Raw genomic sequence first — 21,352 nt, 5'->3', positions numbered from 1 at the left:
TTTTTGAATTTTCACCAAATGTCTGATTTTTTCACAAGTCATATCGAACAAATTTTAGCACTGTCGTGAAGCACAATTTGACAAAAAACAAACAAAGAATCTCAGAATCAATGGGATCCATTGAAGCATTCCAGAGTTATTACCACAAAGTGACACTGGTCAGAATTGTACAATTTGGCCTTGTCATAAAGGTGAAAACAGACTTGGGGGTAAAGGGTTTAAGAAGCCCTCGGCACTCATTAGCTACAGTAATTGCATCTTTTTGCACTTGCTACCTGTATAAAAGACACCTGTCCACACACACACACACACACACACACACACACACACACAGTAACACTCCAACTTCTCCACCATGTGCAAGATCAAAGGGCTGTCTAAAGACACCAGGGACAAAACTGTAGACCTGCACAATGTTGGAATGGGCTACAAGACAATAGGCAATTAGATAGATTGGTGGGAAGGCAACAACTGTTGGCACAATTATTAGAAAATTGAGGAAACTCAAGATGACTGTCACTCTTCCTGCAGGGCACGCAAGGTCTCACTTCTCACACCATCTGAATATCCAGAGGAGGCATGGGAGAAGGTCATGTGGTCAGATGAAATTAAAATACAACTTTTTGGTATAAACTCCACTCATCTTGTATGGAGGAAGAAGAAGGATGAGTACAACCCAAAGAACACCGTCTCAACCATGGAGCATAGTGGATGAAACCTCATACTTTGGGGGTGCTTTTCTGAAAATGGGACAGGATGACTGCACTGTATTGAAGGGAGGATGGATGGGGTCAAGTATTGTGAGAATTTGGACAACAATCTCCTTCCCTCAGTAAGAGCATTGAAGATGGGTTGTGGCTGGGTCTTCCAGCATGCCAATGACCCGAAACATACAGCCAGGGCAACTAACAAGTGGCTTCGTAGGAAGCATTTCAAGATCCTGGAGTGGCCTAGCCAGTCTCCAGACCTGAACCCAATAGAAAATCTTTAGAGGGCACTGAAAAATCAATGTTACCCAGTGACAGCCCCGAAACCTGAAAGATCTGAAGATCTGTATGGAGGAGTGTGTGCAAACTTGGTCATTAACTACAGGAAATGTCTGACCTCTGTAATTGCAAACAAAACTTTCTGTAAAAAAAATATTAAGTCCCGTTTTTCTATCGTATCAAATATTTATTTAATTCAATAAAATGCAAATTAATTATGTAAGAATCAAAAATGTGATCTTCTCAATTTTTTTTCTTCTTAAGATTCTGTCTCACAGTTGAAGTGTACCTACGATAAAAATTATAGACCTCTCCATTCTTTGTAGGTGGGAAAAATGGCAAAAATGGGCGGTGTATCAAATACTTATTTCCACTATTGTATGTACAGTGTGTTCTATACGTCATGAAGAGACTGTTTCGGAACAACTATTTATGAAAATTTTCAGTAAATTGAAAAATATATTAAGATAATTTAGGCCCTATACAATTAAATCTAGCAATAGATTAGCATATGGTTCTGACATGTCTTATTTTGTTTCCATTACGTACCTTGATGACGTTCCCAATGCAGTGATTAGAGCCTGTAGTAACCCACCAATGAATGGCCAGGGGTTCTTCCGAGTAACAATGAAAAATAACAATGGAAGTACAACCAAAGCGTGGATGAGAAGTCCTATTATGACAGTGATTGTGTACATTCCAAGCTGTCCCCCCATAACTAATAGATCGTCCATTTCAAGGATTTTTCCTGAGATCAGAAACAGAATTCCAATTGGAGCATACCTGTGAACAGTTAAAGAATACATTGCATGTTATTATACATTTTGGATATAATAATTTATAATAGACTTAGGTATTTTTAATGCTTTAACTCTTTACGTACTGTGAGATAGCGCTCCCTGGGTGTGTTGGGGGGCACTCGCTTGGTAACGGGATTAAAGCACTCAGGAACGGTTTCTCACATAAACAGTCTATTCCGGTTTATTTAGACTCAAACCGCACACTGAACAGTTCACTATATAAATCAATGGAACATAATAGTCACCGACAGTCTGTTCCAATGGCAGATACTTCTCTGCCAGTAACACCCTTTGTCTGGAGTTACCTTACAGGAGCTCCTGCTCCACACTGAGTCCTGTCAGTCCTGGTTCCCAGGGAAGCTGCCTAACTGGGATCACCGTCCTTGTGATCAGGGCACTTCAGATAGTCCAGACCCACAGAAGAAACGGTAGCTTCACCAACACAGTAGCCATCACAGGCTCTGCAGATACGGCCTCTCCGTGCGCTATTCAGGAAGTCCAGTCCAAGGAACTTCCAACACACAGGCCATCAGTCCATGGCCTCACCATGTGCTTCCAGGAATCCAGTCAACTCCAGGACATTCCAACACACAGGCCATCCGGGACCTTACACTCTAACCATTCAGGTTCATACACACTGAACATGTGACCCAAACCATTGTCACATTATGTAGTTGTAACCACCCCTATAGGTGGAAGGTGTGTGTGCTTAGTCAGTCCCGCCCAGCACTCTGACAAACCCTGTAAATCTCCGTTTAAAGCTACAAACACTTGTGGAACTACAGGTCCCAGAACAACATTACTTCAGGCTTACAGCGCAGAGAATCTCCTCCGGGACACATACCGGCCATTTGCAATAATGCCAGATGTTATCTCACCATCATAGTTATGCCTGCAACTGCTATGCATTCCCATGGCCTCAATACGCCTCCGTGTGTATTTTGAGGAGAACATGCAGTGCCCCCTAGCTGTAACAGGGGTCACTGCATCACAGTACCCAGACATTTTTTGGTATTTGCACTTAGAATTTTTCCTCCCCTTGTTCAAAGGCTTTTTTTCTGTGATAATTGTAGTTTTAATTACACCATTAATTTTAGTAAATACTTGTATTTTCTAATGACAAAGCTATTCCTTATGTTTTTCAACTCTGCACCAGATTCTCTAACTATACCTTACCAGAAGTTATATCAAGTTGAGCCAGAATATGTGCGACATTTTTTAGACACTTATTGTAACAGTTGTATGAAGCATATGAAAAGATGATTCAGCTAAGGCCCGATTCATGCATCTGTTGTCGCAGACTGAATACAGACTGTGGTGCACAGACTGGCCATGGGTATCTGAACCCAAACTAGACAACATCATATATGTCTATGAGGCTGTTGTGTTTGGGTGACTTGTCTACGTGTGTCATTAAGTGGGCCTTCTCAGTAACTGCACTGGTCAGGTCAAGGGTGATGCTGTGGAACACGTGCTGGTGTAAGGTGGAGACAGTACACCAGGAAAATTAGTGGCGGCTGGGGATCAAGTACCGAGAGATTTCCCCATGAGGTTGTGCAAGACCTCAGTGTCCACGAGCCTACATTTCCAGGGCAAGCAGTCTGGAAATGTGTTATTTAGTGTTTGGACCCATGGGTGGCTGGGCATTTTCTTTTGCGTTCCAATGCCTTGAGCAGGGACAGCTGAACACTGCACTGGGACAAGGCATTGGACATGGTTAATGATCGTGCTTACGAATGTGTAATGACAGGTGTAGGGCACAAGGCATCAACGCCTGTATCAGGGAATTGGCAAACACTTAGCATAGTGGAAAAGGCAATGGTGTCACCAACAGACAACAATTGTGGACCGAAGAGTTCGGCACACCTAGTCTTTGATGACAAGTGCCAAAGCATGCTGGTCAAGCCAATGCTGATTTGGGTATGACGCCGGTTGCAATTGTCAGAGAGGAAATACGGCACTCCCGGTCAGGATAAGGTGCCCGGACAGGATCCAAATTCGTAATATAGAGGCTCTAAGAAGAATCCGGCACTCCGAAGTGAGTATAATGAATAAAATTAGAATATTATAGAAGTTCTTATAGATATTGTGTGTCATAAGTGACTTTTTGGTCAGTAAAGACGTTTATCAAACACTAGATGGTGGCCCGATTCTAACTCATTGGGTATTCTAAAATATGTATGTCCACGTAGTATATTGCCCAACCACGTAGTATATTGCCCAGCCACGTAGTATATTGCCCAGCCACGTAGTATATTGCCCAGCCACGTAGTTCACGTACTATATTGCCCAGTGATATAGTATATTGCCCAGCTACGTAGCATATTGCCCAGCCACGTAGTTCGCGTACTATATTGCCCAGTCACATAGTATATTACCCAGCTAAGTAGTATATTGCCCAGTCACATATAGTAGATAAGGAGTCTAAGGGGTTAATGGTGGGGCGGTGACGTCAGAGGACGGGGCTGTGTGGCCGCCGCTCCCGTCTGTCTGGGATCATTGATGATTAGCCGCGGTCACGTGGTTACCTGGGGAGGAGGTGAAGTTCCAGCCGGCACCGCTCACAGCCTGGATGTGGAAGTGTCGGACGGGCAGGGTGATGTCTGCCTGCAGCCCCGGCCCCCACACCAGGCTCCGCTCTGGGCTCACAGCCTGCGGACACCCGGCAGCGAGGAGGCTCCCTGCACAGAACAACAGGAGCAGCAGCAGCGGCGCCATCCTCCTCCTGGTTGCATTGCGGTCTCGCGAGATGATGACGTAACGGTCTCGCGAGACCGTACGTCATCATCTCGCGAGACCGCAATGCATGCAGTGGTCACCGGGGCGTCGCGCGGAGCGGGAAAGGCCGGTTCCTGATCCGGGGGGGGGTCACCGGAGGGTGAGTATGTAACTTTTTTATTTTTTTTAAATTATTTTTAACATTAGATATTTTTACTTTTCATGCTGCATAGGCAGCATGAATAGTAAAAAGGTGGTCACACAGGGTTAATAGCGGCGGTAACTGAGTGCGTTACACCACGGTCAACGCTGCCATGTTCCCTGTGTGAGCGCTGACCGGAGGGGAGTATGCGGATGCCGGGCACTGACTGCGGGGAGGAAGGAGCGGCTATTTTCTTCCGGACTGTGCCCGTCGCTGATTGGTCGCGGCAGCCATGACAGGCAGCTGCCGAGACCAATCAGTGAATGAATAACCGTGACAGACAGACAGACGGAAGTGACCCTTAGACAATTATATAGTAGATACACGTGTGTCGGGAAACAAAGTGTGGGAGAAGAAATAAAGCAGCCAGTGCTGTGTGTATGGGCGACATCCGTCGCTAGACCATGGATGCTCACAGGTTGCAATTGACAATTCTTTTATTGTCCACACTTTGTTTAAAAAAAAAAAGTGCCAGACTGAGGAACACCTAACCCTTGGCCAGGGAACTTAACGTGTGTAGGTGCTCTGGGGAACAGTAGCCTGAGTTCTCCATCTGGCCACCCCACTGCTTCTTCCTGCCTGTTGCGGTGCTGTGGATCCCTCCCCCTCTACACTGCTGGCCTTGCTCTGCATGGCAACTTCCCAGGTTGGGTCTATGGCTTCAACGTCCACCTCCTCATCTTTCATTTCCACACTATGGGCCTCCTGACTTGTTGACTGAACAACATCAATTGTTGGCAACTGTGTCTTTTCATCTACATCTTGAGACCCTAATTACCATTCCCCACCATCGTCTTCTGACTGTGGCTGCTCAAATATTTGGACATCACTCCATACAGTCTCCTGTTCTCCTCATGTCCCTTTTGCAACATGCAGGGTGAGAAGTCAGATCCAGTAAATGGAAATGTAAAGAGTTCTTCGGATTGTTCGAGTGTGGGATCACTTGATTCCTTGGACTTGCCATGGTGGGAAGAAGGAGAATCAGGGTGAGGATTACGTGGTCCAAACTCTTGGCTAGTGAGACTGGACCGTGTGGAAGACAGGGTGGTGCTGGGAAGCATACTGGATGCATTATCTGCCATCCAACCGACCACATGTTCATGTTGTTCTGGCTTCAAGAGTGGTGTCCCATGCCCCCATGCAAAGTGGGACATGAAACTAGGTCTCGTGGTTGAGCGTGTTTCTTTTGCTACCACAGTAGGCATAGTTTCACCTGGCCCACCGCCTCAGCCTCTGTGTGCACCATCAGCAGCACATCCACTTCACCATCCTTACCACACGCCTTGAACATTTTAAATTAGGTATATATTTATATTTCTACAAACTTTACAGTATTAATATGGAAAAAAAACTTTTACTTTTAGGTTGCTGCAGCAGTATACCTATACAAGTACTGCAATAGCAATATTAAACCCTGCCTTTATGCCTCTAATCCAAAAACTATCCCTTATCCACTTGAATGCAGGTAACAGTGGTTATACTAAAGGACAGTATGAAACCCTGAAAGAACTTTTCTTTTAATGGTGAAGCAGAGACATACAAGTAATACAACAGCAATATTAAACCTAGCCTATATGCCTGTAGTCCAAAACTATCCCTCCACTGAATACATGTAAGGACAGTTTTACTAGAGAAAGGAAAATATGTAGCCCTGAAAAGCATATTTCTTTTACTGGTGCAGCAGCGGTATACAAGCACTACAATAGTAATATTAAACCCTACCTATATGCTTGTAATCCAAAACTACACTTCAACTGAATGCAGGTAACAGAGGTTTTACTAGAGAAAAGAAAACATGTAGCCCTGAAAAAAGACTTTTCTTTTAAGGATGCAGCAGCGGTATACAGGTACAGCAGTAGCAATATTACACACTGCTTATATGCTTGCTCTAAAGTAAGTTCTCCCTCCTATAACTCTCCCTGAACTACCCTGAGGATAGTGTACAGAGCATTGCGGCCCTAGGTCTCTTATAAGACCCCCTGAAACAATGCAGCCGGACAATCAGAGTAATTCCAGTAGCCAACATGGCTACTTCATTACCGTGTATGTCAGGCAATTCCCACATGATTATTGGCTGCCTACCAGGCCGTGAAGAATATGGAACAGGGGCTTGAGCATGGTGCTCAAGCACCCGTGATACTTGATGGAATAACGAGCATACCCAAGCACCCCGCTCATCACTATTCAGCACTTGTGTCTCGCTAACTATGGAGATAAGCTGCTGTAGGAGATTATTCTGATGAGTAAAACACTCAGAGGAGACTGATGACATCAGTACATGGCGCCCGCTCAGAACAGCAGTGGAACGAGGAGGGAAGGTGAGTATAGTATTTTTGTTAAGGGGAGTGCGTTACACTATCTCTCCCTCTATATATCTCTCTCTCTCTAGATTATATATATATATATACTAGATTGTGGCCCGATTCGAACGCATCGGGTATTCTAGAATATGCATGTCCCTGTAATATATGGACAATGATGATTCCAGAATTCGCGGCAGACTGTGCCCGTCACTGATTGGTTGAGGCAACCTTTATGACATTGTCGCCATGGCAACCATTATGACATCATCGTCACTGTGCCCGTTGCTGATTGGTCGAGGCCAATCCTGGCCTCGACCAATCAGACGCGGGATTTCTACGTCCTTTATGACATCATCGTCGCTGTGCCCGTTGCTGATTGGTCGAGGCCTGGCGGCCTCGACCAATCAGAGACGCGGGATTTCTACGTCGATGCTGTGCCGGTCTCTGATTGGTCGAGGCCTGGCGGCCTCGACCAATCAGAGAGCAGGGATTTCCAGGACAGACAGACAGACAGACGGAAAAACCCTTAGACAATTATATATATAGATATATATACATGTATATATATATACATATATATATATATATATATATATATATATATATATATATATATATATATATATATATATATATATATATAGTGCATTATACTATATATACTGTAGATGCCTATAGGGAGTGTGTTATACTATATAAAGGCCTATGGGAAGTGCATTATAATATAAAGTGGCCACTGGGGAATGCATTAAACTTTATAGAGGCATATGGGGAGTGCATTATACTATACAGGGGCCTATGGGGAGTGAATTAATCTATATAGAGGCCAACGGGGAGTGCAGTGTACTATATTGAGGCCTATGGAGGGTGCATTATACTATATAGAGGTAGAAGCATATGGGGGGTGCATAATACTATATAAAGGCCTATCAGGAGTGAATTATACTATAGAGGCCTATGGGGAATGCATTATACGATATAGAGGCCTATGGGGAATGCATTATACAATATAGAGGCCTATGGGAGGTGCATTATACTATATAGACATATGGGGAGTGCATTATACCATAGAGGCCTATGGAATGTGCATGATACTATATAGAGGTCTATGAGAAGTACAGTATACTATGTGGAGGACTATGGGGTACATTATACTATATGGAAGCTATTTAGGGGGCCATCATACAGTGAGGGGATTACAGTGACAGCCGTCATACAGTGGGGGAGATAATGCGGGGTCTTTGTACAGTGTGGGGGCAACCATACAGTGTTGGAGCCACTATACAGTGTTGGAGCCATCAGTTTAGGGGCTATTAAGGGGTCAGTATACTGTGTGGGGGGTACAATACAGTGAAGTGGCATTATACACTGCTCAAAAAATAAAGGGAACACTAAAATCCCACATCCTAGATATCACTGAATGAAATATTCCAGTTGTAAATCTTTATTTATTACTTAGTGGAATGTGTTGAGAACAATAAAACCTAAAAATGATCAATGTAAATCACAACCAATATCCCACGTTGGTCTGGAGTTGGAATGATGCTCAAAATCAAAGTGGAAAATGAAGATATAGGCTGATCCAACTTCAGTGGAAATACCTCAAGACAAGGAAATGATGCTCAGTAGTGTGTGTGGCGTCCACATGCCTGTATGATCTCCCTACAATGCCTGGGCATGCTTCTGATGAGGCAGCAGATGGTCTCCTGAGGGATCTCCCAGACTTGGACTAAAGCATCCGCCAACTCTTGGACAGTGTAGTGCAACGTGACGTTGGTGAATGGTGCGAGACATGATGTCCCAGTTGTGTTTAATCGGATTCAGGTTTGGGGAACGGACGGGCTAGTCCATAGCTTCAATGCCTTCATATTGCAGGAACTGCTGACACACTCCAGCCACATGAGGTCTGGCATTGTCCTGCATTAGGAGGAACCCAGGGCCAACCGCACCAGCATATGGTCTCACAAGGGGTCTGAGGATCTCATCTCAGTACCTACTTGCAGTCAGACTACCTCTGACGAGCACATGGAGGGCTGTGCGGCCCTCCAAAGAAATTACTGACCCACTGCCAAACCGGATGGATGTTGCAGGCAGCAGATGGCTCTCCACGGCATCTCCAGACTCTGTCACATGTGCTCAGTGTGAACCTGCTTTTATCTGTGAAAAGCACAGGGCACCAGTGGCGAATTTACCAATCCTGGTGTTCTGTGGCAAATGCCAAGCATCCTGCACGGTGTTGGGCTGTGAGCACAATCCCCATCTGTGGACGTTGGGCATTCGAACCATCCTCATAGAGTCGGTTTCTAACCATTTGTGCAGACACATGCACATTTGTGGCCTGCTGGAGGTAATTTTGCATGGCTCTGGCAGTGCTCCTCCTGTTCCTCCTTGCACAAAAGCTAAGGTAGCGATCCTGCTGCTGGTTTGTTCCCTCCTACGGCCCCCTCCAAGTCTCTTGGTTTACTGGCCTGTCTTCTGGTAGCGCCTCCAGCCTCTGGACACTATGCTGACAGAAACAACAAACCTTCTTTCCACAGCTCGCATTGATGTGCCATCCGCAATGAGCTGCACTACCTGGGCCACTTGTGTGGGTTGTAGAGTCTGTCTCATGCTACCACGAGTGTGAAAGCACAACCAACATTCAAAAGTGACCAAAACATCAACCAGAAAGCATTGGTATTGAGATGTGGTCTGTGGTCCCCACCTGCAGTGTGTCCTGATAATTGCCAATAATTTCCATCTGTTGTCTATTCAATTTGCACAACAGCATGTGAAATTGATTGTCAAGCAGTGTTGCTTCCTAAGTGGACAGTTTGATTTCACAGAAATTTGATTTACTTGGAATTGTTTAAGTATTCCCTTTAAATTTTTGAGTAGTGTATGATGTATAGGAGAGCATCAAACTGCGCAGAGTGGAGTTGTACATTCTGCAACCATTTTTTGAATAGAATAAAAAGCACAACAGGACTGATATAGGTGCCATATTTTTATAGGAAATTTAGATTTCAGCCTACCACCTTTTATGAGGAAAGTGCATTATGGGAGCTTAGATGACAACTACTACAATAATTGGAAGATTTACGACTATCATAGTGGAAAGAAATCATGGTATTTGCCATCATTACGCTCAGAAATTTTCAGTATACAGTAGCTCTGAATTAAGATCTTCTGGTCATTACTGCTAAGTTTCTTAGATAAAATATGGAAATGCTTGCAGGAATCTCACTTGCAATTTGTACATCAGCTTCACTGTTGTCTCTAAGAAACATTCCCTAGCTCATATCAACAAGTTCCACATGTTACATTAGCCTTACCATATTATGATTGCCACCAGCCTCATGATGGCTTCATTAAGACAATCAAAGAATTCCTTGAGCGCTCTTCCTTGTTCCTTCATGTTTCCAATCACCAGTCCAAAGCACATGGAAAAGACTACAAGGCCCAAAGCATTGACGCCATTTGCAGAACCGGCTGCAGGAACCACTTCCTCTATCTCCATCATCTCCTGAAGTCTTCCCATTGCCCGAGTCACGTTCTCCACTATGTCACTGATGTTGACTGCGTCAGTGGGCAGTTCTGTTGGTACTGTAATGTTCTGGTCAGCTGGAGCGGGTATTTTGTAAACTTTTGTGTGATATTGTGTCTTGTACTGCATGGAAAAAGATATTATTTATTACAAATTAGCAACAACAAGGATTAATGTTTAATTACAATATTGTCATAGCAGATATTTAACCTCTTCCTGACCTTGGACGTACCCAGTACATCATGGAAGGGAGTGAATTCCCAATCTTGGATGTACTGGGTACGTAATGGCTAAAATGTGGCACAGCAACCACAGTGGGAGTGATCACATTAAGGTGCCTGCTGTTTCTAACAGCAGGGCACCTGGGATCGTCATCATGGGTGGTTTCAAATCCCCCCTCGCAATTACGATCGCTATGATTGGCTGTTCAATTCTTAACAGTCAATCATAGCGACTTCACCATTTCAGGCATTTAAAGAGTCTGAAATACTGATGACCATCCTATAATCAGTGTTGTAACAGCATCGGTCATAGGCTGGAGCCTAGCAACGCCAGCGTAAGCAGGCTCAGCATTGATTGGTGCAATGAAGTTAATCGCACCAATCAGAGTGCAGAGATGTGATCTGACACCACAATGACAGCTGTGCACTTCCTCATTCCGGCTTGGATATGTTGCAAAGTGATCATTGTGTCGTTCTGCTGTGCTCTGCTGAGCCTTGTGGTGCCACAGGTGTTTTCAAGCCTGTGCCATCCGTTCTGGATCCCTGACTTTTCCGTAATCCATTCTAATCCCTCACTCTCCCTTTCTCTGCTGCTTTACCCTTCTCCATCTCCCCTAACCCTTCCACATCCCACCCTTCTGCCGCCGAGCGCTGATCAGTACTTGATCACTCGTTTCTTTGACATTTTTTTACTTGTTTGTGAGTCCTGCAGCCGCCAAGTGCAAATGAATTACAGAAATCACTGATCGGTACAAGTGTTCGCTTTTTCCAGGACTTTTTTTCCCATAGCTCATTTTTCTCGCTCCCCCTTTGCACGCCTCCGTGCGTGCGTCCTATAGCCGCTGCACATCACTGATCAGCACCTGTGCTTGCTTTTGACCATAACTTTTTTTATCCCCTTTTTGCACCACATCCGTGAATGCATCCTACAGTCACTGAGCGCTGGTCAGTGATGCACATCACTGAATGGCATCCGGTTGTTGTTAGATTAGGGACAGTAAAAATATACTGTATATAGTATAGTATATATAGTAGTAAGTGTTTACTACAGTAAATATAAATGTATAAATATTGTGAGGCAGTGACCGGTGTCATATGCGAGGGTCGCTATGTGTCCCCCAGGATGTGCTTAGAAGCATATTAGATCCGCTGGAGTGCCCTGTGCTCACAGCAGGTTGCCTGTGAGACACAGGGCAGAATAAAAGTGAGTGTGAACTGGGTCAAGTTATTTGTCCCAGAAATTATTCAGGAAAACCCGGTATGGGCTTTTATTTTGAAATGGACTGCAGGATGGTAGTGGGGCCGGTCCGTTTCCTCCAGCCCAGATCTTATAGTGGCCCATGGCCATAGAATCTGGAGGATAGAAAAAAAAACCCTGCAAGAGAGTTTGGGTGTGTCAGTCTGGTCTGGGAGTCAGACCTAGCAGGAGGCTTGTGCAGAACTCTTTCCGTGTGGAGAAACACGGGCCAGGCAGAGCCTGAAAAGCCAGACACCCCAGCGTACACGGGGGTGTAATACGCTCACGGCAGCGGATTGTGGACTGTTGTTATTTTTCCCGGCTGCATACCGAAGGACTTGTTTGCTTTCTTTTCCGGTTTGTGAGTATGCTGTGGAATAAACAAGACTTTATTTGAACTTTATATGGGTCACTGCCTATTCACTGCACAGCAAGGACATTGCTACATCACATTTGGTGGAGAATGCGGGCAGTGTGAATTAAGGCATACCCCAACGCCATTTGCATGTCTGTTATTAAGCCTGCTACATTGCAACTCAGGCCTACAGACAAAATGGAGGAGATCCTGAGGCAGCTAGTCCTCACACAGCAACAACAGCAACAAACTAATAATCTGTTGCTGCAGCAAATTACAGCCCTGCGAGAGGCACCTCCAGCACCGACCCCGAAACTTCGCGATGCCCGTGACAAGGTCCGCTCCGCTTTGAGGAAATTGAGTCCGGAAGATGACGTGGAAGCTTTCCTCACCGTCTATGAGCGCACGGCAGAACGGGAGAATCTGCCAGCAGCACAGTGGGCTGAAGTTGTGGCTCCGTTCTTGAGGGGTGATGCGCTAAAGCCGTACTTTGACCTCAGTCGGGAGGATGCCCAGGACTATTCCAAGCTAAAAGGTGAGATCCTTGTCCGACTGGGGGTTAATACTTATGTGAGAGCTCAACGGGTGTTTTCTTGGACTTTTGTGGAAGCCCAGCCTGCCCGGTCTCAGATTTTTGACTTATTGCAGCTTGTGAAACGGTGGCTCCAACCTGAGACTTTATCCACAAGTCAGATAGTGGAGATGGTGGTGGTCGACCGACTGGTGAGGGCTCTGCCAGCAGCCATACAGCGTTGGGTGGGTCAAGGGGACCCGGGTACCCTAGACCAGGTTGTAGGTCTGATAGAGCGATATAAGGCCACCCAGGACTTTATACGGGACACTGCTCCGCTTCGGCTGTCACGTAAGGCTCCGCCAGCTCAGGAGTCTGAGAAAAGTCCACGGCCCTCCACTGGGACAAGACCGGACCGAGTCCGTGCTGGGGGGTTGTCTCGGAAAGAGAGTGACCACAGACCTGTGTCCCCTAAACTGGCTCCAAGGTTACCTCGTGCCACAGTCATTACGTGTTGGCGGTGCCAAGAACCTGGACATGTGGTTGCTAATTGCCCCCTAACAACAGAACCCATGGACTGCGTGTATACCCGCCGCGTGTCTATGTATGCCCAGCCAGTCTGCATTGCCACTACAGACCCTGCCGGTACCGAACCTCAGCTGTGCAGAGTGCTCGTTAACGGGTACCAGACGGATGCTCTCTTGGACTCGGGGAGGTTGGTGACCCTGGTACACGGGTCCCTGGTTGCTGGGGACAGTCCTAATGGACGAAAGGTGGGGGTGATGTGCATACATGGGGACCTCCGAGAGTACCCGACTGCGGAGGTCACGTTCTCCACCCCATGTGGAGAGATAAAACATGTGGTGGGAGTGGTAAAAACTCTTCAGTATGGGACTGTGATGGGTAGAGACTTGCCGTTGTTCTGGTCCCTCTGGGAGACCAGAGTTAACCCTCTCAGGGTAAAAAGCATTCCGGGTGCAGAACCCGAAGATCCTGAGTCAGGGACACCTGCCGTAGGGGTCGCCACGATAGGGACAGTGTTATGGCTGGCAATCAGGCAACACAGCGTGCAGTAATCAGCGCACATACAGAGATCTGGCAAAAACCCAAAACAATAGGACGAGCTCTGAGACGTGGAATCTCTGTAGACTGCAGTACCTGAACTGTCCTCACACAACTGGAAGCAGCAGTGGATTGCGCCTATCACTACCTATGCAACTCGGCACTGCCTGAGGAGCTGACTAGCCTGAAGATAGAAATACAAGCCTGACTTACCTCAGAGAAATACCCCAAAGGAATAGGCAGCCCCCACATATAATGACTGTTAGCAAGATGAAAAGACAAACGTAGGAATGAAATAGATTCAGCAAAGTGAGGCCCGATATTCTAGACAGAGCGAGGATAGCAAAGAGAACTATGCAGTCTACAAAAAACCCTAAAACGAAAACCACGCAAAGGGGCAAAAAAGACCCACCGTGCCGAACTAACAGCACGGCGGTGCACCCCTTTGCTTCTCAGAGCTTCCAGCAAAAGATAATAACAAGCTGGACAGAAAAAACAGAAAACAAACTAGAAGCACTTATCTAGCAGAGCAGCAGGCCCAAGGAAAGATGCAGTAGCTCAGATCCAACACTGGAACATTGACAAGGAGCAAGGAAGACAGACTCAGGTGGAGCTAAATAGCAAGGCAGCCAACGAGCTCACCAAAACACCTGAGGGAGGACGCCCAGAGACTGCAATACCACTTGTGACCACAGAATTCACAACAGTACCCCCCCCTTGAGGAGGGGTCACCGAACCCTCACCAGAACCCCCAGGCCGACCAGGATGAGCCACATGAAAGGCACGAACAAGATCTGGGGCATGGACATCAGAGGCAAAAACCCAGGAATTATCTTCCTGAGCATAACCCTTCCATTTGACCAGATACTGGAGTTTCCGTCTAGAGACACGAGAATCCAAAATCTTCTCCACAATATACTCCAATTCCCCCTCCACCAAAACAGGGGCAGGAGGCTCCACAGATGGAACCATAGGTGCCACGTATCTCCTCAACAACGACCTATGGAATACATTATGTATGGAAAAGGAGTCTGGGAGGGTCAGACGAAAAGACACCGGATTGAGAATCTCAGAAATCCTATACGGACCAATAAAATGAGGTTTAAATTTAGGAGAGGAAACCTTCATAGGTATATGACGAGAAGATAACCAAACCAGATCCCCAACACGAAGTCGGGGTCCCACACGGCGTCTGCGATTAGCGAAAAGCTGAGCCTTCTCCTGGGACAAGGTCAAATTGTCCACTACCTGAGTCCAGATCTGCTGCAACCTGTCCACCACATAATCCACACCAGGACAGTCCGAAGACTCAACCTGTCCTGAAGAGAAACGAGGATGGAACCCAGAATTGCAGAAAAATGGAGAGACCAAGGTAGCCGAGCTGGCCCGATTATTAAGGGCGAACTCAGCCAACGGCAAAAATGACACCCAATCATCCTGGTCAGCGGAAACAAAACATCTCAGATATGTTTCCAAGGTCTGATTGGTTCGTTCGGTCTGGCCATTAGTCTGAGGATGGAAGGCCGAGGAAAAAGATAGGTCAATGCCCATCCTACCACAAAAGGCTCGCCAGAACCTTGAGACAAACTGGGAACCTCTGTCAGAAACAATATTCTCAGGAATGCCATGTAAACGAACCACATGCTGGAAGAACAAAGGCACCAAATCAGAGGAGGAAGGCAATTTAACCAAGGGCACCAGATGGACCATTTTAGAAAAGCGATCACAGACCACCCAAATGACAGACATCTTTTGAGAAACGGGAAGGTCAGAAATGAAATCCATCGAAATATGTGTCCAAGGCCTCTTCGGGACCGGCAAGGGCAAAAGCAACCCACTGGCACGTGAACAGCAGGGCTTAGCCCTAGCACAAATTCCACAGGACTGCACAAAAGCACGCACATCCCGCGACAGAGACGGCCACCAAAAGGATCTAGCAACCAACTCCCTGGTACCAAAGATTCCTGGATGACCGGCCAGCACCGAACAATGAAGTTCAGAGATAACTTTACTAGTCCACCTATCAGGGACGAACAGTTTCTCGGCCGGACAACGATCAGGTTTATTAGCCTGAAATTTCTGCAACACTCTCCGCAAATCAGGGGAGATGGCAGACACAATGACTCCTTCCTTGAGGATACTCGCCGGCTCAGATAACCCCGGAGAGTCGGGCACAAAACTCCTAGACAGAGCATCCGCCTTCACATTTTTAGAGCCCGGAAGGTATGAAATCACAAAATCAAAACGAGCAAAAAATAACGACCAACGGGCCTGTCTAGGATTCAAGCGCTTGGCAGACTCAAGATAAGTAAGGTTCTTATGATCAGTCAAAACCACCACGCGATGCTTAGCACCCTCAAGCCAATGACGCCACTCCTCGAATGCCCACTTCATGGCCAGCAACTCTCGGTTGCCCACATCATAATTACGCTCAGCAGCAGAAAATTTCCTGGAAAAGAAAGCACATGGTTTGAACACTGAGCAACCAGAACCTCTCTGTGACAAAACCGCCCCTGCACCAATCTCAGAAGCATCAACCTCGACCTGGAACGGAAGAGAAACATCAGGTTGACACAACACAGGGGCACAGCAAAAACGACGCTTCAACTCCTGAAAAGCTTCCACGGCAGCAGAAGACCAATTAACCAAATCAGCACCCTTCTTGGTCAAATCGGTCAATGGTCTGGCAATGCTAGAAAAATTACAGATGAAGCGACGATAAAAATTAGCAAAGCCCAGGAATTTCTGCAAACTTTTTAGAGATGTCGGCTGAGTCCAATCCTGGATGGCCTGAACCTTAACCGGATCCATCTCGATAGTAGAAGGGGAAAAGATGAACCCCAAAAATGAAACTTTCTGCACACCGAAGAGACACTTTGATCCCTTCACAAACAAGGAATTAGCACGCAGTACCTGGAAAACCATTCTGACTTGCTTTACATGAGACTCCCAATCATCTGAGAAGATCAAAATGTCATCCAAGTAAACAATCAAGAATTTATCCAGATACTCACGAAAAATGTCATGCATAAAAGACTGAAAAACAGATGGAGCATTGGCAAGTCCGAACGGCATCACCAGATACTCAAAATGACCCTCGGGCGTATTAAATGCCGTTTTCCATTCATCTCCCTGCCTGATTCTCACCAGATTATACGCACCACGAAGATCAATCTTAGTAAACCAACTAGCCCCCTTAATCCGAGCAAACAAGTCAGAAATCAATGGCAAGGGATACTGAAACTTAACAGTGATCTTATTAAGAAGGCGGTAATCAATACACGGTCTTAGCGAACCATCCTTCTTGGCTACAAAAAAGAACCCTGCTCCCAATGGTGACGACGATGGGCGAATATGTCCCTTCTCCAGGGACTCCTTCACATAACTGCGCATAGCGGTGTGTTCAGGTACGGACAAATTAAATAAACGACCCTTAGGGAATTTACTACCAGGAATCAAATCGATAGCACAATCACAATTCCTATGCGGAGGAAGGGCATCAGACTTGGACTCTTCAAATACATCCTGAAAGTCCGACAAGAACTCTGGGATGTCAGAAGGAATGGATGACGAAATAGACAAAAATGGAACATCACCATGTACTCCCTGACAACCCCAGCTGGTTACCGACATAGAGTTCCAATCCAATACTGGATTATGGGTTTGTAGCCATGGCAACCCCAACACGACCACATCATGCAAATTATGCAGTACCAAAAAGCGAATAACTTCCTGATGTGCAGGAGCCATGCACATGGTCAGCTGGGCCCAGTACTGAGGCTTATTCTTGGCCAGAGGTGTAGCATCAATTCCTCTCAACGGAATAGGACACCGCAAAGGCTCCAAGAAAAATCCACAACGTTTAGCATAATCCAAATCCATCAGATTCAGGGCAGCGCCTGAATCCACAAACGCCATGACAGAATATGATGACAAAGAGCACATTAAGGTAATGGACAAAAGGAATTTGGACTGTACAGTACCAATAACGGCAGAGCTATCGAACCGCCTAGTGCGTTTAGGACAATTAGAAATAGCATGAGTAGAATCACCACAATAGAAACACAGTCTGTTCAGACGTCTGTGTTCGTGCCGTTCTACTTTAGTCATAGTCCTGTTGCACTGCATAGGCTCAGGCTTACTCTCAGACAATACCGCCAGATGGTGCACAGATTTACGCTCGCGCAAGCGACGACCGATCTGAATGGCCAAGGACATAGACTCATTCAAACCAGCAGGCATAGGAAATCCCACCATTACATCCTTAAGAGCTTCAGAGAGACCCTTTCTGAACAAAGCCGCTAGTGCAGATTCATTCCACAGAGTGAGTACTGACCATTTTCTAAATTTCTGACAATATAGTTCTACATCATCCTGACCCTGGCATAAAGCCAGCAGATTTTTCTCAGCTTGATCCACTGAATTAGGCTCATCGTAAAGCAATCCCAGCGCCTGGAAAAATGCATCAATATTACTCAATGCAGAATCTCCTGGTGCAAGAGAAAACGCCCAGTCCTGTGGGTCGCCGCGCAAAAAAGAAATAATAATCAAAACCTGTTGAATAGGATTACCAGAAGAATGAGGTTTCAAGGCCAAAAATAGCTTACAATTATTTCTGAAGCTCAGGAACTTAGTTCTGTCACCAAAAAACAAATCAGGAATCGGAATTCTTGGTTCTAGCATCGATTTCTGATCAATAGTATCTTGAATCTTTTGTACATTTACAACGAGATTATCCATTGAGGAGCACAGAGCCTGAATATCCATGTCCACAGCTGTGTCCTGAAGCACTCTAATGTCTAGGGGAAAAAAAAGACTGAAGACAGAGCTAAGAAAAAAAAATGATGTCAGGATTTCTTTTTTCCCTCTATTGGAAATCATTGAATTGGCTCCTTGTACTGTTATGGCTGGCAATCAGGCAACACAGCGTGCAGTAATCAGCGCACATACAGAGATCTGGCAAAAACCCAAAACAATAGGACGAGCTCTGAGACGTGGAATCTCTGTAGACTGCAGTACCTGAACTGTCCTCACACAACTGGAAGCAGCAGTGGATTGCGCCTATCACTACCTATGCAACTCGGCACTGCCTGAGGAGCTGACTAGCCTGAAGATAGAAATACAAGCCTGACTTACCTCAGAGAAATACCCCAAAGGAATAGGCAGCCCCCACATATAATGACTGTTAGCAAGATGAAAAGACAAACGTAGGAATGAAATAGATTCAGCAAAGTGAGGCCCGATATTCTAGACAGAGCGAGGATAGCAAAGAGAACTATGCAGTCTACAAAAAACCCTAAAACGAAAACCACGCAAAGGGGCAAAAAGACCCACCGTGCCGAACTAACAGCACGGCGGTGCACCCCTTTGCTTCTCAGAGCTTCCAGCAAAAGATAATAACAAGCTGGACAGAAAAAACAGAAAACAAACTAGAAGCACTTATCTAGCAGAGCAGCAGGCCCAAGGAAAGATGCAGTAGCTCAGATCCAACACTGGAACATTGACAAGGAGCAAGGAAGACAGACTCAGGTGGAGCTAAATAGCAAGGCAGCCAACGAGCTCACCAAAACACCTGAGGGAGGACGCCCAGAGACTGCAATACCACTTGTGACCACAGAATTCACAACAGGACAGTGTGTAATCCCGATAGGTTTCCCCTAGAGGTATTGGCAGGAGAAGTGGAAGAGAATCCACCAATTCATGAGCTGGAGGTGTCACCTGGTAAGTTTGGGACTGCCCAGCTCCAGGATCCCACTCTGACCCGGGCAAGGGAAAGAGTAATCGAGGTAAATGGGGTGGCACAACAACCTGGTGCAGAAAAGGAGTTTCCCCGGATGACGGTCAACCAGGAGTTACTGTACAGGGTTGATAAAATCCGGGATGAGGTGGTGGAACAACTGGTAGTGCCCCAACCCTATCGTCAGGTGGTGCTCGACATGGCTCACACTCACATGTTGGGGGGGCACTTGGGGGCCAAAAAGACGTTAGAGCGCATATTACAGAGGTTCTTTTGGCCTGGTGTCTACGCTGAGGTTACAAAGTACTGTGACACATGTCCTGAGTGTCAACTAACCTCACCCACCACGAACTACCGGAGTCCATTAGTGCCTCTGCCCATCATAGAAGTACCCTTTGAGCGGATAGCGATGGATCTGGTGGGACCAATAGTAAAATCCGCCCGGGGCCATCAGCACATATTAGTAGTCGTAGACTACGCCACCCGGTATCCAGAGGCGATACCGCTCCGGCACACTTCGGCTAAACTAATAGCCCGTGAACTGTTTGCCATGTTTTGTCGCCTTGGGCTTCCCAAGGAGATCCTTACAGATCAGGGAACCCCTTTTATGTCTAAAGTGACTAGGGAACTATGTAAATTGCTCCAAATTAAACAGTTGCGTACGTCAGTGTACCATCCACAAACCGATGGGTTGGTCGAGAGGTTTAATAAGACCCTCAAGGCCATGCTCAAAAAGGTGGTCGCCAAGGATGGGAAGGATTGGGATATGTTATTGCCATATTTAATGTTCGCCATACGCGAGGTACCGCAGGCGTCCACGGGGTTCTCCCCATTTGAGCTATTGTATGGCAGGCACCCGAGGGGGCTGTTGGATGTAGCCAAAGAGACATGGGAACAAGAGCCCACTCCACATAAGAGTGTTATCGAGTATGTGGCAAGTATGCAGGATCGGATTGCAGTCGTGCAACCCATAGTAAAGGAGCATCTGTTGGATGCCCAGGCCGCTCAGAGCCGTACCTATAATAAAAGGGCCACGGTCAGGTCCTTTAAAGAAGTAGACCGGGTGTTGGTACTAGTACCCACCCCAGAGAGTAAACTCATGGCCAAGAGGCAAGGGCCTTATGAGATACGGGGGAAGGTGGGGGAAGTGAATTACAAAGTGTACCAACCCGGGAAAAGAAAACCTGAGCAGTTGTACCATGTAAACCTGCTAAAGGCCTGGAAGGACCGAGAATGTTTGGTCACAGATGCAACTACGGTCATACAATCGGAGGTCCCTCTGGCCCTGGCCAAGGACACAGCCAGGTGTGAGGTAAAGGTCAATGATGCCCACACAAAACAGCAGCGGCGGGAGGCTCGAGCTTTGGTACAGCAGAATATGGATGTATTCTCAGAGCTGCCGGGGCGAACCTCAGTGATTCAGCATGACATTGTCACTGAGCCCCGGGTAAAGGTGCGGATTAAACCGTACCGAGTGCCAGAAGCCCGAAGGCAAGCCATCGCGGCCGAGGTAAAGCAAATGCTTCAGTTGGGAGTCATTGAGGAGTCCCGAAGTGAGTGGGCTAGCCCCATTGTACTAATACCAAAACCTGATGGGTCATTACGCTTCTGTAATGACTTTAGGAAGTTAAATGAAGTGTCAAAATTTGACCTGTACCCCATGCCACGGGTGGACGAGCTAATTGAGAGACTGG

The 21,352-nt window shown here is 46.4% G+C and overlaps 1 protein-coding gene across 3 annotated transcripts in view; it reads right to left on the bottom strand.

Moving 5' to 3' along the window:
- LOC138651364 (excitatory amino acid transporter 1-like) overlaps positions 1-21,352 on the bottom strand; it is a 273,291-nt gene that overhangs the window by 41,813 nt on the left and 210,126 nt on the right. For 2 of the 3 annotated variants that reach the window (XM_069741505.1, XM_069741495.1), the window contains exons 6-7: positions 10,324-10,658; positions 1,536-1,769 (exon numbers count right to left, since the gene is read on the bottom strand). In XM_069741505.1, coding sequence (XP_069597606.1) covers positions 1,536-1,769; positions 10,324-10,658 — 569 coding nt within the window. Of the gene's footprint in view, positions 1-1,535; positions 1,770-10,319; positions 10,659-21,352 lie in introns of those variants that run through there. The other variant, XM_069741514.1, reaches the window with a different exon arrangement.

This window comes from Ranitomeya imitator, chromosome 1 (genome assembly GCF_032444005.1).
Source record: "Ranitomeya imitator isolate aRanImi1 chromosome 1, aRanImi1.pri, whole genome shotgun sequence".
Lineage (NCBI taxonomy): Eukaryota > Metazoa > Chordata > Amphibia > Anura > Dendrobatidae > Ranitomeya > Ranitomeya imitator.
Note: the sequence above shows the minus strand (reverse complement) of the source record. Positions and strands in the feature narration are given on the sequence as shown.